Source organism: Pongo pygmaeus, chromosome 3 (assembly GCF_028885625.2).
Source record: "Pongo pygmaeus isolate AG05252 chromosome 3, NHGRI_mPonPyg2-v2.0_pri, whole genome shotgun sequence".
Taxonomy (NCBI): domain Eukaryota; kingdom Metazoa; phylum Chordata; class Mammalia; order Primates; family Hominidae; genus Pongo; species Pongo pygmaeus.
In genome coordinates, this window is record NC_072376.2 from 190,035,509 (window position 1) to 190,052,164 (window position 16,656).

General features: G+C 35.9%; 1 protein-coding gene across 1 annotated transcript in view; it reads right to left on the reverse strand.

Moving 5' to 3' along the window:
* Nucleotides 1-1,161: 1,161 nt before the first annotated feature.
* VEGFC (vascular endothelial growth factor C) overlaps nucleotides 1,162-16,656 on the reverse strand; it is a 121,767-nt gene continuing 106,272 nt past the window's right edge. The window contains exons 5-7 of the mRNA XM_054486163.2: nucleotides 5,450-5,556; nucleotides 4,816-5,149; nucleotides 1,162-1,666 (exon numbers count right to left, since the gene is read on the reverse strand). Coding sequence (XP_054342138.1) covers nucleotides 1,552-1,666; nucleotides 4,816-5,149; nucleotides 5,450-5,556 — 556 coding nt within the window. The 3' untranslated portion in view covers nucleotides 1,162-1,551. The remainder of the gene's footprint in view (nucleotides 1,667-4,815; nucleotides 5,150-5,449; nucleotides 5,557-16,656) is intronic.

Sequence of the window (16,656 nt, forward strand, 5' to 3'; positions counted from 1 at the left end):
GCTTGAACCCAGGAGGCAGAGCTTGCAGTGAGCTGAGATCGTGCCACTGCACTCCAGCCTGGGCAACGGAGCGAGATTCCATCTCAAAAAACAAAAATGTTTTAGTTAAATTAATGTGCTACCTTTACATGCTTATGAGGAATGTTTTCTCTTTTCAGGACTAATTATTTTTATACAGTAGTTATGACATACCAGTATATAATTCTCTGTCAACAAACAAAACACTTATTTGGTTTTATTTATGCAGGCAAAATCTTTGTTTTAGAGAAAAGTATTTTAGGCTGGGCACGGTGGTTCATGCCTGTAATCCCAGCACGTTGGGAGGCCGAGGTCTGTGGATCACTTGAGGTCAGGAGTTCGTGATCAGACTGGCCGACATGGTGAAACACCATCTGTACTAAAAATACAAAAATTAGCCAGGTGTGGCGGCACATGCCTGTAATCCCAGCTACTCAGGAGGCTGAGGCAAGGAGAATCACTTGAATCTGGGAGGCAGAGGTTGGGGGCAGTGAGCTGAGATCACGCCACTGCACTCCAGCCTGGGCAACAGAGCAAGACTCTCTGAAGGAAAAAAAAAAGATAAAGGTATTTTAGTGTAATGCCTTTTTGAAAATGAAACAAGCACTTCAATTGTGTGGCTGAAATGTTTCCTTTTAAACATGCATGAGCATTTAAATATTATTTTTAGTTTTTTTAAAATGTGTTGGATAGGAACACTTCCACTCACAAAAAGTATTTTAGCTGGCCAGAAAAAGTCAAATATTTGGAAAAGATTATTTTTGAGAAAATATTTTAAAGCCATTTTAATATATACTGCAGGCTTTTCTACCAAGGTAAGATTCTGAATGTTCCCAGAGCACTGAATGACTTTTAATCACAATGCTAAGTAGTCTATCTTACAAGATGTTTCATATTGATTCACTTGGTTATAAATTCAAAAGTATCATGTACTAAAATGTTTATAATCATTAAACATATAAGAGAGGAAGCAATAGCATTCTGTTGTCCTCTGACACTCTCTTTCACAGGATCATACTTTTTATCACAGTAATACATATGTGACATCTGGTTAGAAAAGAAAAAAGGGCAGAAAAAGATCAGTGTCTTCAGACAGTAGTTTTTGTTCATCATGTAAGATGATAATGGACTGAACTTAGCAGCTTATAATACAATTTTCATTTTATTTTAAACATATTTTGCATGATATAAAAATATTGATCACAGTGAGTTTTACCAATTGTTGTTGCTATAAAAATGAATGCAGAAACAATATTTTTAGTGGAAATAAATTATATAGTCATTCTTTAAAAAAAAAATCACAAGAGAAAAATCTTGGCTGTTTGGTCATTGGCAGAAAACCAGTCTTTACAAGAGGCCTTTTGCAGATGAGTTCCAGTCCATTTCTGTAAAGTTATCCACATGGTAGAGGAAAGACAGACTTTTGTCTTTGTTAGCACAGACCCACAAGGGTCTGTCTGTTCACAGACAGTTCTTCTGTGGCAACACAGTTTTCCATAGTAGAAAATCGATGAACTGGAAAACAGTACAATCTTAGCTCATTTGTGGTCTTTTCCAATATGAAGGGACACAACGACACACTTCTTCACTATATGAAAATCCTGGCTCACAAGCCTTCTGGCGGTTCGTACATGGCCGTCTGTAACAGCTAGGAGAACAAACAAGAACACATTTACGTTAAAGATCAAGGCAATGGATTCATTATGCTACCAAGGTATTTCTGTGTTTTTAAATTTCAGACTGGAACCAAATTACTAATTTTATGATGAAATTGTTCATAGGTTTATAAAAGTTTGTTTCTGCTTAGAATTACAACATTTAAGAGGAATGGAAAAGCCTTAAAATAAAAGTCTTGCTTGCTGATATAACAAATGGAAGGATGAGGTATTGTAAGCATTAGTTCCTTTGAAGTGCTTTTTGTTTCATGGGTGAAAGAAACATAAAACAGAAATTCTGAAAGTGAACACTGAAGGTCTGCTGACTTACTGTGATCACATAAGCATGGCAGAATTCACATGAGTCTGGGACTTGTATGGGACCCAGACTTCCAGGCAATTAAACCCAGCCATGTTGGCAGAACTGTGGTCCTCAGTGAGCAGCCGCGCCCTCACTCTTGTGTCTCTGCTTGGCAGCTGGCTGCATGACGGTGGCTAACTCTTCCTTTTCACCTTGGCTCCAGGTGAAACAGAGCCATTCTGGGGCAGGGAGGTGACAGGGACAATACTCAGCAGCGAGGGTCCCCTTCCTCCCATCCTAGACTTCCAGTTTCTAGTAGCGGTGAGAGGACAAATTACCAATTGGTCAATCTGTCCCCTGCCCCGTTGCTCCAGTGAATTGAGGCTTCATTTTTTGAGACAGAGTCTTTTTCTGTCGCCCAGGCTGGAGGGCAATGGGGCAATTTCGGCTTACTGCAACCTCCGCCTCCTGGGCTCAAGCCATTCTTGTGTCTCAGCTTCCCGAGTAGCTGGGATTACAGGTGTGTGCGGCTACGCCTGGCTAAGTTCCTGTATTTTTCGTAGAGCCAGGGTTTTGCCATGTTGGCTGGGCTGGTGTTGAACTCCTGGCCTCAAGTGATTGCCTGCCTTGGCCTCCCAAAGTGCTAGGATTACAGGTGTGAGCCACCACGCCTGGTGAGAACTGGAGCTATCTTTGAAAAACATTTTGGAGTACGAGCATGCCTAATGTGTGGGAATAGGTGTAAAGGGAAAAGTGCAAGATGACCTGAGGTGGAAATCAAAAGTGTGCTACAAAAAACCCTACACAATTTGGTTTTGACATTTCATTTATTTGGCTCTAGAAAAGAAAGCATGTCTAGTTAACTTTTCTTAAACTTTGCAAATGCAAATTCATAGTTATGACTACTGGTACTCCTCTACTAAAAAGGGATATGATACTTAATGATCCATAAAAGCTGTTAATTAAGGCAATGAACCAAAGAATATATACTCTGCCCACTGCACTTTGTAATAGATATTAAGAGAGAATGAGGAGAATATATATTTTCAAAATATGATATTTTCTCTTTTGCTCCAATTTATATCACAAAGCCTGGAATTATACACTTAGAAAAATGAACCTAGGATGAGTTGCAGTAAACAGAAAGTCTTTTTGAAAGAATGTATAGTATTAGGAGGAATGCAATGATAGAAATATTATCTGTGTTCATATAATTCTGTAGAAAAGTATGTATGCAGACGTAAGAATTTCAGATTTTTCAATGTATACTAAACTCACTCAAGAAGAATTCAATATAAAACATAGTTTAATAAGGCTTAAAAAGATTTAGTATCTATAGCCTTTGGAAAATAGTAGCATATACATTTTTGAAATATCCTCTTGGTTATTACAGCAGGAATATGTAGGTAAAATTGGAATATAGTTCTTTCTCAAAATAAAATGATACCTATGATGTACTTTGGAGTATAAGGGAAGAAAAATATAATCAATGAGATAGCCAGATCCACTAAAGCCTTTTTATGCAGTAGCTAAAATATTAGTTTAGGAAAACCATCAAAAATATACATTAAAATAAGGACACAAAACTCTTGAGAATAAAAAGATGAACTCATTATACACTGTGGAAAAATAATAATGAACATTAGTGAAGATAGTAAATAAATGAAATACAAGCTTTTTTCTGTTAAAAAGAACATTATCTACCTATATGTAAAGAATGGATGTAAAAAAAAGAATCCAGTGAAAGTGATTAAAAACAAATGGTCTGAAAATTAAGTAGACAACTAGGAAAGTACAATGTCATGTCATAGAAGAGGTGAGCTTAAAGAAAAAGGCCATGGAAAGGACAGGTTACCTAAGGACAAAATTCTCTATTGGATTTGGCAACTATGAGGCCAATGAAACCTTAAACAGTGGTTTAACATAGCACTCTAGGCTATAAACCAGGTTATAGTTGGTTGAATACATGGTAGATGAAAAAGGTGAAAACAAATGCCTCGTTTTTTAGCAGCTTTGAAGAGGACAGACCTGGGTTGCTAAAGTATGCTTAGCTTCACAGTAAGAGGCTAATAAAATAGAAGAGATTTGGGAACTTTTATAAACTGAGGGGAATAAAAGTAGAGTTGAAGATGTTCAAGTTACAGAAGAAAGAAGGAATGGCATGAAGCAATGTTGAAGGAATGTGGAGAAAATGTCAAACGCACAGGTCTGGCTTAAATAGTAGGATCACCTTATTCTCTGAGATTAAAGAGGAAGAGGTTCCGGGATTAACATTGAATGTACTTGAGTCGAATAACTTCATTTTTTTTTTCTTGATGAAGAAGAGTGCAAAACCAAGTTTAAGACACGAGTCTTGGGTACCTTTAACAACATATTCATTTATTTCTCTAATTCTACCAATACTTAGCTTACATATTTTCATTTCCAGATATAATTCTATACCAATGGTACTCTCATGTCCTTTGTTTGTAAGTTTTACATAAAAATTGTCTGCATTTAGAACAGTTGTCCTAAATTATGTCTAAAGGCATCATACTTTTTGGTGGGGGTGAAGTGGATTGCCTGTAGGTATTTTGAAAACATCCCACAGGAACCACTAATTTAGAGTATATTCTGAGGTTGGCTCTAATTTTGATCCTCAAGGCTCCTGTCTTGCTTTTTTGGAAGCAAATCCAGTCTCATGCACGTTTAGCATTGGTTAAAAAAATATAAGATTTTTGTCTTTCAGAATTTATTGGCCTCATTCTAACAAGCAATTGTTACTTTGGTTAAGAAAACTGCTTTTGGTTTAGAGCATATTTCTAGTAAGAGAAATGAATACTCTTCATGAGGATCTCTTACCTGCATGTTTGGTGGTGGAACTTCTTTCCTTTTAACAAGCATTTCTGTGGACTTTCTGTACATTCACAGGCACATTTTCCAGGATTTAGGGGTTGATTTCTGGGGCAGGTTCTTTTACATACACACTGGCATGTGTTTTCATCAAATTCTCGGTTGGCCCCACATTGGCTGGGGAAGAGTTTGTTTTTACAGACACACTGGCATGAGTTTCTGTCTAGTTCTTTGTGGGGTCCACAGCTGACAGGCCGAAGCCCCGCTCTGCAGACACACTGACAGGTCTCTTCATCCAGCTCCTTGTTTGGTCCACAGATGTCATGGAATCCATCTGTTGAGTCTAGACAAAACAGTCAGAGAATCTTTACTATACCTTACTTGGTTCTGGGTGTGGCATGAAACAAAAGCTTTTAAAAGCGTCTTCCTTTGTATGTTTTCCATCAAAGGATTGTGTACAAACATGAGTATGTTCCTTCATAAAGGAGTTCAAAATAATACCAATGTAAAGTAGAAAATGTACTATTTTTTAGTCACTTATTTCAAAGAATGATGAATATTGTACATGTGGTTTTAATATTAGAGTATGTTAATCATGATATAGACCCTTGGCATTTAGTCTTTAAAGCATCATTCTGCTTACCATCTCTAGCATCCGAGGAAAACATAAAGTCTTCTTGAGCCAGGCATCTGCAGATGTGATTATTCCACATGTAATTGGTGGGGCAAGTCTTGTTCGCTGCCTGACACCTTTGGAAGAAACAGACGAGGTTTAGCAATGGTGTAACTGGTACCTAGAAGGGATCATCTCTGCTCACATATGTATCAAAATAATGCTTATAGAAAATCTTTAAAAATATAAGAATTATGAAATAAAATGTGAATGTTTTCTCCCAAACTCTCTCTACCCACAACTGCTATAAAATTCCAATTCCAGAGGTAATCACTGTTTGTGGTATGGTCATAGAGGACACCAGACTTTTATCTTTTTAAGGCAAACACATTGGTTTGTATAATCATATAGGGTTTTAGCTTGTGAAATAAATAAGGTAAAACCTTTTGCTTTAAAATTTCTTTTTTCCATTATACAATATATCATGGACATTTTTATATGTCATGGAATAGAGTTCTGCTCCATTACTTTTAGTGGCTATGTAATATTCCATACAAAATATGTACCATTATTTATTTCATTAATCTACATCACTTTGATTTTGGCTTTTCCAAGCAATACTGGAGAAAACATCTATGTAAATGTATCTTTACTGACTTATTTCTGAAGCACAGATCCCCATGTTGCAAAGCCTCCAGAAATGCAAAATTTCCACTCTGTACTCCACCAAAAAGTTATCAAAGATATTTTGTTTCATTGTTGTTCTAGCTCTTTACTTCCTTCCCTCCCTCCCTCCTTTCTTCCTTCCCTTCCCCTCCTTTCCCCTTTCTTCCCGCCTTCCTTCCCTGTTTTAGTAAAAATCATGATCCTACAGGCTTCAATCAAGTACACCAATTGCTCCTTTGATGGTCCAATGGCCCCACTGTTGCTACCTGAGACCCCTCTCTGTTGGTGCCCACGTGACATGAGCCCTCTCTGGGGTGAACATGTATCACAAGCTCAGCTTGCTCATTTTTTCCTCCACACCTGGAATCAGCCATTTCTTCAGGAGCCCTAATTCTCTTTGTTGGAAAACAGCATTTTAGAGGCTATCATTTGAGATCAGAAGTGTTTAGTGCCATCAGATCACATTACTACTAGATCTTTTCAGGGGGCAGAGCTAGAAAAATGCATGTATACCCTGTAGAATGTTTTCCTAGTTAATATTTACCCAGTAGAAGGATTTTTGGTTTTAAATATCCTAATTTACAGAATATATATCAACTTCTCACTGCCTCATTTTTTCATCTAATGTTGGTGTAGACATCAAATAGAAGTATTTATTTATATCTTTCACACTCATTATGTATTGTAAACAACTTTATGTGCTGGAAGAATGCTGAGTTACATTCCAAATTGATAGAACATAGTAAGAATCCTATGTAGCCATCTTAACATGTGCATTGAGTATAAACAAACAGGCCATTTGCTAAGAAAGTTTTGCAGACATACTCACTGTGACAATACATCTTTCTTTTAATAATAGCCTGGTAACTCTTACAGCATCACATAGAGGAATTTTTCAACAGAAAAACAAGGAAATCTGCATTTTCCAACCAAAATGCAGCTTGAACATCTTCCTTCAGCTTGAACATCATTTCTGAAGATTTACCAAAGCTTTCCTGTCCAGCAAGTCTCTACAGCATCTACTAGACACAGACACGAGGAAGTTCTCTTCATTCCTCTTAATATGACAGTTTGTCTAAGATTGCCCCCTTGTCCTCCATCCACCCATCACCTTCTGCAAATAGCAATGACTGATTTGACCTTTCTTTGTCCCTTCTTGAGTTTCTTCAAGAGTCATTTCTCCTTTAGCAAGGTGAAAAACAGTCTATTATGGGTCTTTTATGTATTTTAATTTTGACTTTTAACTTTTTGATCGCTGTGTTATTTGCTATGCTATACCACAAAGTGACAATTTCTCATACAGCATATACACAGTCCATGTAACTAGATACAAAGCAACTGTATGTTAGCAACAGCAATAATTGCTGATTAGGAAACAATATACATTTTAGATTTTATCAAGATAGTTTGTTGCTTTTCTACGCTTTTCTACAGGCGTTATTAGGTATCAATTATTTTGTAGGAAATAGCTATGTTTTGGTTTACCTTCCATTCACTATAATTGTTCCCATTTAGAACAACAGAAATGTGCTCTCAAAATCTATTTTTGGGAATAGATTACTGATCTCAAGCAAGAGATTCCTGCATATATTTTTAGAGAAAAAATTTCATACTGTTACATCCAAATCCAATCAACATTACTGGATTTTAATGTACTGCTTTGACTTCATACTAATAACTTCCATGAAAACCTTGACTTCTAACAATCTTCACATCAACTGTTATTTGCTTTATCCTGCATATATTATGTACTTCTATGTTTTTACTTTTGAAAATGTCAAACATGTATGTAATTATCGGAGTTAAGACTATGAGAAAAATGTACAGTCAGAGAAGTTCTGTATCATCAGCAAGTTTCTTTTTTTTGGCTTGTTGGTTTATGTTTTCAGGGTATCTTCTTGCCAAAAAATTGCATATATGTTTTTTCTCATTTTGTTCCACAGATGATAGCATCCCTTACACACTATTGTAAACCTTGTTTTTTTCACTTATCAATATTTCCTGGAGAACATTGTACCTTCCTAATAATTTTAGGAATTCCAAGGGCAAGTCTCTACTCATTGCGCATTTTTGTCATTATTTTCTTGGTTAATCATGAACATATATTGTTCTAGATAAAACGCAGACAGTCAGGACTTATCAATTGTCCAAAACAGTATCATTGTTTTTAAAATTTATATCCTCTTGATTGTTAGCATCCTTCCATCAAATATGATACAACTTATGTTAAGTTCTATAATAGCAATGCAGTTAATCCTGGCTGCATGAAACTCATAATCTTCTTCTATAAATGATGGTAAAAACATTTTGGTCATGTCGCTTCTATGTTGATCGATATATGGTTTAAGTAACACACTGCCATGTTGGCATCGAGTGGCCATTATACCGTGTTGGTAGAAAGGCATCTTTCATTTTACCAACATGTGATTTATACTGCCATTACCTAAGCCAGTGTTATTCCAACTGCTGCTTGCAACCCATTAATGAATCATGAAATCAATGACGTGGGCTCAGAAATGCATTTTAAAATGTAATAGAATGATACGTAATAAAATACAAACCAATAGAATGCTTGTGATACAGATTGGTTCCTAAAGAAAGCACCCTGCTTCAAAAGTGAGGAGCAAGCTCTTGGCATTTAAAACTTCTCATGTAAAAATGGTGGGGGGGGGGCAACATTTCCAAAATATTGTTATTTTAGAATGAAAGGAAATGTGGTCGTGATGGACAGAGGTTTAGTAAAATTTGGTTATCTCCTTTACGTTTTAATCTCCAAAGCATTTCTCCTTACTGAAATTTCTCTTCCAGTTCTGAATATTAAAGTGTGCATAAATACTTTAAAGGTTTATAATTATGTTTTTTTGTATAGTGTATTTATAAAAGACATTGATTCAAAGACATTCTGCCTGCAAAGCAAAGCAGGGAATTGCACAATTATTTGCAAGGCATATCTATGTTGAGAATCACGTGAATAAACTATCTTTCCTATCCCCCCACCGACCCCACCACACACACACACAGACACGACCACAATCCTGCCTATAACATGTGTGAAGGATAAAGATGCTTTTACCAGAATTGTTTCATTAATTATTTTCACAGCTTCACTTGACTTTGGTTTGGCAGCTATTGCTTTATGCTGGTTAAAAATCACGTGACAAAAATATGAGTATATGTGTTTTTCAAACTAAAGAACAATTTAATGATAAAGAAAATCTTACTTTGCATTTATCTCTCCTTTGAAATATTAAAAGATAAAGTATTCCAAATATGTTCTGTTACATTATATTCTAAACGTTGGGTAATAATTACTAGCTCTTATACTTTCAACATCATAGCAGGCTATTTTGTGCATGCTATTTTTGTGATTCTTGCATATTCTACACTCTTTGCCACTGAGGTTTTCCTACACTTGGAGATTTCTTGACTCCTCAAATCCACATTTAAGGAACTAAAACATGCTATCACCTTTTGTTCGGTCTTAGTCAGAACTGAGCTGAAATGTTACTCTTTTTCAAAGAGCTATAATCTTTTATATATATATATATATATACACATATACACATATACACTATTTATGCATTTTTCCAGCTTTATTGAAACATGATTGATAAATATTGTACATATATAAGGTATACAAAGTGAAGTTTTGGTATATGTATACACTGTGAAATGATTACCACAATCAAGCTAATTAACATATCCACACCTCAAAGAGTTACTGTGTGTGTGTGGGGTTGGGGGGGTGCAGTGAGAATACCATTGAGTAGAGTAACTATGCTGTACTATACGTTAGGTCTCCAGAGCATATTCACCTTGTAACTGCAAGTTGTCACCCTCTAACATTTCCCCATGTCCCCTACCCCCAAGACCGTGGTGACCAGTCTTCTATTCTGTATCTATGAATTCTACTTTTCTGGATTCCATATATAAGGGAGATCAGCAATATGCATCTTTCTGTGTCTGGCTTATTTCACTCAGCACAATTTCCTCCAGGTTATTTCATGTTGTTGCAAATGGCAGAATCTTTGTAATATATTTCTAATTGAAAAAAATTGACTGCACCTTGATTTATGTTAAACTACTTATTGATTTACTTCCCCAGATCTCTCTTAAAATACTTCACAGATCATTCAAAATGAACGATAACATTAATTTAATGTGAATTCAACTGTAGCACATGACGATTTTCTTGAAAAGCAAATTATTTCTATAGATATGAACTGTGTTATTAATCAAGTACTCTCATTGGAAGCTCTTTTAATAAGGTTTTTCACAACAACACAACAAATGAAAATTTGGCTTACCATGTGGCACCTATAGTTCCATAGCTGTGTCCCTCAAATAGCCTTCCTATCTCTAGTCTTGTTCAATGGGAAGTGTGAGCCACAAGCATTAGTGAAACCCATGTTTCAAGGCAGGTACCATGAGCTCTCATGCACTCCTTCAGAGCACCTTCATGTCATTCAGCGGGTTATCCAACAGGATGTTCTGTACCCCATTAAAGAAACAAATAAGCGAAACCTGACTCCATTAATAATCTTGATAAATAGCAAAATAGGGTTTTGGTTTTCCAAATGCCAACTGCGGATGTTATCTGAACTTCAAGCCTGTAATTATATTATGAAGAATACAGATACAGACCCTTCTTGCCCAAGCTTTCTGTCTGAATAGCAACTGGAAGAGCAAATATATTCTTTCACTGTCAGAGCCACAGAGCCCTGGGTAAAAATGCTTCAACAATTTTGTCCCAAATGTCTTTGAACTGTCGTGTTCATCTTGAGTTTGTTACACCTGATGCTTATATACACTTGACTATGTACACAGAGACTGATTTGCTTATACTTTGGAAACAGCAGTTAATAGTGAATGGAAGGTGGTTAAGTAAAAGTGGCCTTTATATTCAATGTTATTAAGTAACTTCTTCAGTACTACAGGTAGAAATCAGAAATACATACATTTTAGGTTTCATATAAATTGTTAAAAAGGCACATGCTTAATAGTATGTATCGAAAAACACATCGACTTATCTTCTTTTGTATTGATTTGTATTGATTCCGCATGAACTTGTGTTTGTGTCTGTTTGTGTTACTGTTTGCTTGTGTTCCACTAGTCTACTGACAGGGAGAACAGTGGACAGAGTTGGGGTTTGTTCAGACATTAAAGGAAAAGATGGTGAGTAGGATGAATCAATGAAAACTCCATAGTTGTAACAATTTTGCCAGTCTTAATATTTGAAAGGATAATACAATCATTGCATTAATTTAAAACATGGATTTAGGCTGGGCACGGTGGCTTACCCCTGTAATCCCAGCATTTTGGGAGGTCGAGATAAGCAGATCACCTGAGGTCAGGAGACAAGCCTGGCCAATATGGCAAAACCTCATCTCTACTAAAAATATACAAATTAGCCAGGTGTGGTGGCACGTGCCTGTAATCCCAGTTACTCAGGAGGCTGAGGCAGGAGAATTGCTGGAACCCGGGAGGCAGAGAATGCAGTGAGCTGAGATCACGCCACTGCACTCCAGCCTGGGCAACAGCATGAGACTCTCAAAAAAAAAAAAAGTTATGTTTTTATGTTTAATTTTTTCCTTTTTGTCTGAGTATAAATTAAGCAGTAATCTGCCACATACAAAAGCTTACCTAGTCTGAGACTGACTTGGATATAAAACATGTCACATTGTGTGGTCACCAACTGGCTAAGTACAGGACTTAATTGAGTTAGAAAGCCACCAGAACTGGGGTTGGAGACACAGGGCGAGTAGGATAAGTATGGAAGCTTGTGATTTTCTGCTCTATTGTTTTTCATATTTTCTTGGATATACAAGCTTGAAAGAAGTATTGGCAGGTTGAAACAATGGAAAATCCATGGTTACTGGATTTATCAGCTTGTCATGTAATTCGAGGATAAGTAATCAGGAATTAAGAAAAAAGGTCCTTCAACAACAGCTGCTGGTCTCATTATCTTGTCACAGCCACATGTCATTAACAGAAAAACAAAAACAACGACAATAAAAACATGTTATGAGGGTATAAGAGTTGATATGACATCAAAGTGGCTGGTTGATGCCAGGAATACAGGCGAGGAGAAATGAACAGGTGGAACACGGAGACTCTTAGGGCAGTAAAAGTATTCTGCATGATACTGTAATGATTGACACATGTCATTTATATATTTATCAAAATCCACAGAACTTACACCCAAAAAAGAAGGAACCCTAATATAAGCTATGGATTTTAGTTAATGATAACATGTCAGTATTGGCTCCTCAACTGTGACAAATGTACCATGCTAACACAAGATGTTAAAAATAGAGGAAACTCGTGAAAGAGGATGTTGTATGAAAACTCTCTATACTTTCTGCTTTTTCTGTAACCTAAAATGGCTAAAAAAAAAGTCTATTAAATTTTAGAAAACAACTGGTAAATCTGGTCTAATACAATATTAACAAAAATTGTCCATGTGTTTGGTTGAATGTAACTTTAAACTTTATGACAATCTTTGATCTAATAGCCCCCAATTCTAGGCAAATCACTTCCATAATTTCAGTGCAGAGATGTATTGATGCAATCTCCTCAGCTGTATATACTTTGCATTATTTCTCACAATCTATCAGCAAGCCATAGGAATGCTGTGCTTTCAATTATTGTATTTTAGAAGGTAGAAACGAGACTGTCCAAAGGCAGGCAAACTATATATAAAAGTTACCTTCCCTTTACAAAAAACAGTAATGCTCACAGCCTGGAATCTCTTGCCTGAGTTCCATTGGTAAATCCATTCGTATCAACAGGTGATCCTTTGAAGTGTGAGACAATGTTTAGATAATGAGCTTTGTAGGAAAGAGGATGAACAGACATACGACTTACGATTTCAAAAATTACTGTATATGGACATAAAGATTTTGAACTGTCAAAGAGGATAATTTCAGGGCAGACTAAAGATGCACGTTTTAAAATGCTGAAAAACAGTAGTTTCTGATGATCTAGTATCAGACTGGTCCAATTAACTGGAAGCTAAGCTATCTCTCCATTTCTACTCTGATATAGTTTATTAAATTTATGTTATTACGCTATTTTGCTTCATTGTCTTTTGGTAAAGCAATAATGTATAACCTTCAAATTAAAAAGGAAAGAGTGAAGCATTACGGCTAAAAGTACAACTTATGGATATTTAAGCATCTAGGCATTTGGACTGAGGATATGTTAAAGATTAATAGACCAAAGACAGGAGACCTCAAGTTCCAAATCAAAGGTTTCCTTGGCTATAAATCTACTCTGTTCCTTGGAAATAAGACACGTTCTCATAAGAATAAAATCTTCTTAAATAAACCCTAGTAAGTGTAACTTCTTGCAAGCAAATAAGTTCTACTGAGTAAACAATGTCAACATTTTAATAAAAGAAATAAAAGGCAGCAAATAAATAAATATGCAAATTAGCCTTCAGGCTAGATTTATCCATTTTTTTCTCATCTTTTTTCATCCCTTTTCTCTTTATCACCACAACGTGACTGTCTTCCAAATTGAAATAATACCTATCTTCTATATTTATTATCCATTAAAAATAATTCAAGATTTCTTGGCTATGCTGAACATTGTCTTGTCAATCATTCCTCTACCTAGAAACAACCTCTGCTCCCCTAATACCACTACAGAATAGGTGAAATTCCCCAGGCTGGTGCTCAAAGCTTTAGAATCACAGCATTGTCTTTTCATTTAATATCCAATTGCTTTCACAGCTTAAGACTGAAATCAACCTGGTTTATTAAATGTGCACAGAACGTGTTATTTTATTACATCTTTAGGGACATTGTCTATGCTAACCAAATAACTAATAAATTTAGCACTATTAACTTCAAGGTCCTTGTCTATTTGACATCACTCTCTCCTCTTTGATTGTACTCTCTTGCTAATCTGTAGTGTATGTTGACTTCCCTATAGTACATTGTCACAGAATAAAAAAAAGTAAAAGCTTGTGTTATTTATTTAATGGAATGCTATATAGTTATTAAATGAATACACCAGGTGTACAGATAGCAATATGACTATATCTGTAAAACATAATGTCAAGAGAAAAAAAGTAACGCCAACATTTTAAGTTAAAATACAAAACACTCAAAGCTGCACTGTATAATATCTTCCGGTATGTTAATAAATCCAGATGCCATAAAAATAGAGAAGAGTGAGAATAATACAATTTTCGAGTGGTGGTTACTTCTGGGAATGAAGAGTGAAGAATGATGACTGGGGATTTGGGTTGTATCTTTAGTAAATATGACAAAATAGTTGTTACATTTCAAATTGGGGTAGAAGGGCACTTTTTTGTTTTGTTTTTGTTTTGTCCTTGATGTTTGATATTTTTTAATTTATAGAAGTTAAAAATAAAGAAAATGTGTTATATATACACAATGGAGTACTATTTAGCCATAAAGAGAATGCAATCCTGTCATTTGCATCAACATGAATGGAACTGGAGGCTATTATGTTAAGTGAAATAAGCTGGGCACAGAAAGACACATATCTCATGTTCTCACTCATTTATGAGAGCCAAAAAGTGAATCTCACGGAGGTAGAGAGTAGAATGATGGTTACCAGAGGCTGGGAAGTGTGGGTCAGTTGTGGGGGGAATGAAGAGAGGTTGGTAATGCATTCCAAAGTACAGTTATATAGACGAAACAAGTTCTAGTATTCCATAGCACAGTAGGGTAACAATAGTTAATAATATTTTATTATATATTTCAAAATAGCTAGAAGATTTAAAATGTTTACAACACAAAGAAGTGATAAATGTTTGAGGTGATGGATATCCAAAATATCCTGAGCTGACCATTATGCATTATACGTATGTATCAAAATATCACATATACCCCGTAAGTATGTACAATTATGTATCAACTAAAAAACAATAAAAATGCAGTCATAGCCACACCTCAAAAGAAATGGATTATATCCAAACAAATTTAGTTTGAATCTCTGCTTTGCTACTTTTCTAGTTGTGTGACATTGGGGAAATTTACTTACCCTTTCTGATTCAGTTTCTCATGTGTAAACGTGAATTTCTTTCACTCTCTTGCATTCTCTCCCCCTTTCTCAAAACACATTCTCCCTCTCTGTGCCCAGAGTATGGTAAGTTATTAGTAAATAAACATCTCCATTTCAGGCTGTTCAGCTAACAGAGTAAGTCCTAGTTATTCTTGAACCTTTCTAATATTCGGCACCTCTTACCACTTCCTCCTTCCTTGAACTCATGTCTCCACTGGCTTTTGTGGTCTCTCTCTCTGTTGTTATTCTGATTGTTCTGATTGCTTCTTCTCAGTCTCCCGTACAGATTACTGTTTCTCCAGATTATTGTGTCTGCTCTACAGATTACTGTTTCTTAAATATTGATTTCCCCACAGTTTCATCTGTGGCTCATCTTGTCTTCTTACTTCCTATATTTCCTTTGGTTGAGGTCATCTCTTCCAATTACTCTACCACTTTGATGTCTTACAAATATTACAAGCACTCAAGCTAACGTGTAAAAACTCAGTTCTCCTTTTCAGATAAGTTCCTCCTATGAACAGTGCTCCTTGTCTTTTGAATGTCATCCATACAGTTTCATCCTCAACTTCTCCCACTTTACCATCCCCCATATGCGGTTCCCAAGTTATATGCTTTCTTGTATTTCAAACGTCTTTTCCACCTCTTTTCTTCCTATCCCCATATCCACTGCTGTGGCCACCATCTTTATTATTTTTCACTTCGATTATTTCAAAAGATTACTCCTGAATTTTTCCACCTCCTGTTTTGCTTCCTCTAATCCACATACTCCCTTGCCACCAGGCTGTTCTTTCTATAATACAAAACTGCAGATACCACATCTCTGCATATATATTTTTAGTAGTTCTCAAGAGACTTTAAGAAAGAGCCCATCCTTGGCTGGGCATATGTGATTCTGTTGACCTCTCCAGACTCATGTATACCCTCTCTACTGTAGCCATGTCTCCAAGATGCTTCCTCACCACACTGATTTCACTGATTTCAGTCATATGTTTACATGCCTAGCTCAAGAATGGAATTTCTTCCGGAATAACAATTCTACATACCTTTCTATCTCTATGGTCTAGCACCTTGTTAGTAGCTAACAGAAACACAAATGCTATTTGTTGAATAAGTGAATGAAGTACAGCATAGTGTTTTAGACACTTACTATATTAGAAATATTATGTTTGTTTGTACTCTGGTACATGAGTTATTGTAGCTAAAGAATTATATTATTTATTTAAAAATACCTCACATTTCCTAATACAGTGTTATGGAGATAGAAGACCTGACATAAATGTCTCATGAATGAATAAACACTACTACCAAGGAGGAAAATCTAGGGGATCGCTGCTTAATCACAAATGGCTCCCTCCATGAAAAGAAAGTCTCTACTAAAGGGCCCATGGAAATACATGGAGTTCAATTTGAAGAAAATATGAGAGGAAATAATTGGAAAAAATAATCTGTGAGAACGCTAATATGAAAATTGGTATCTAACTGTGTCTGCTAAAGGGAATTGATACTTCCTCTGGCTTTTATGATACTTTCTG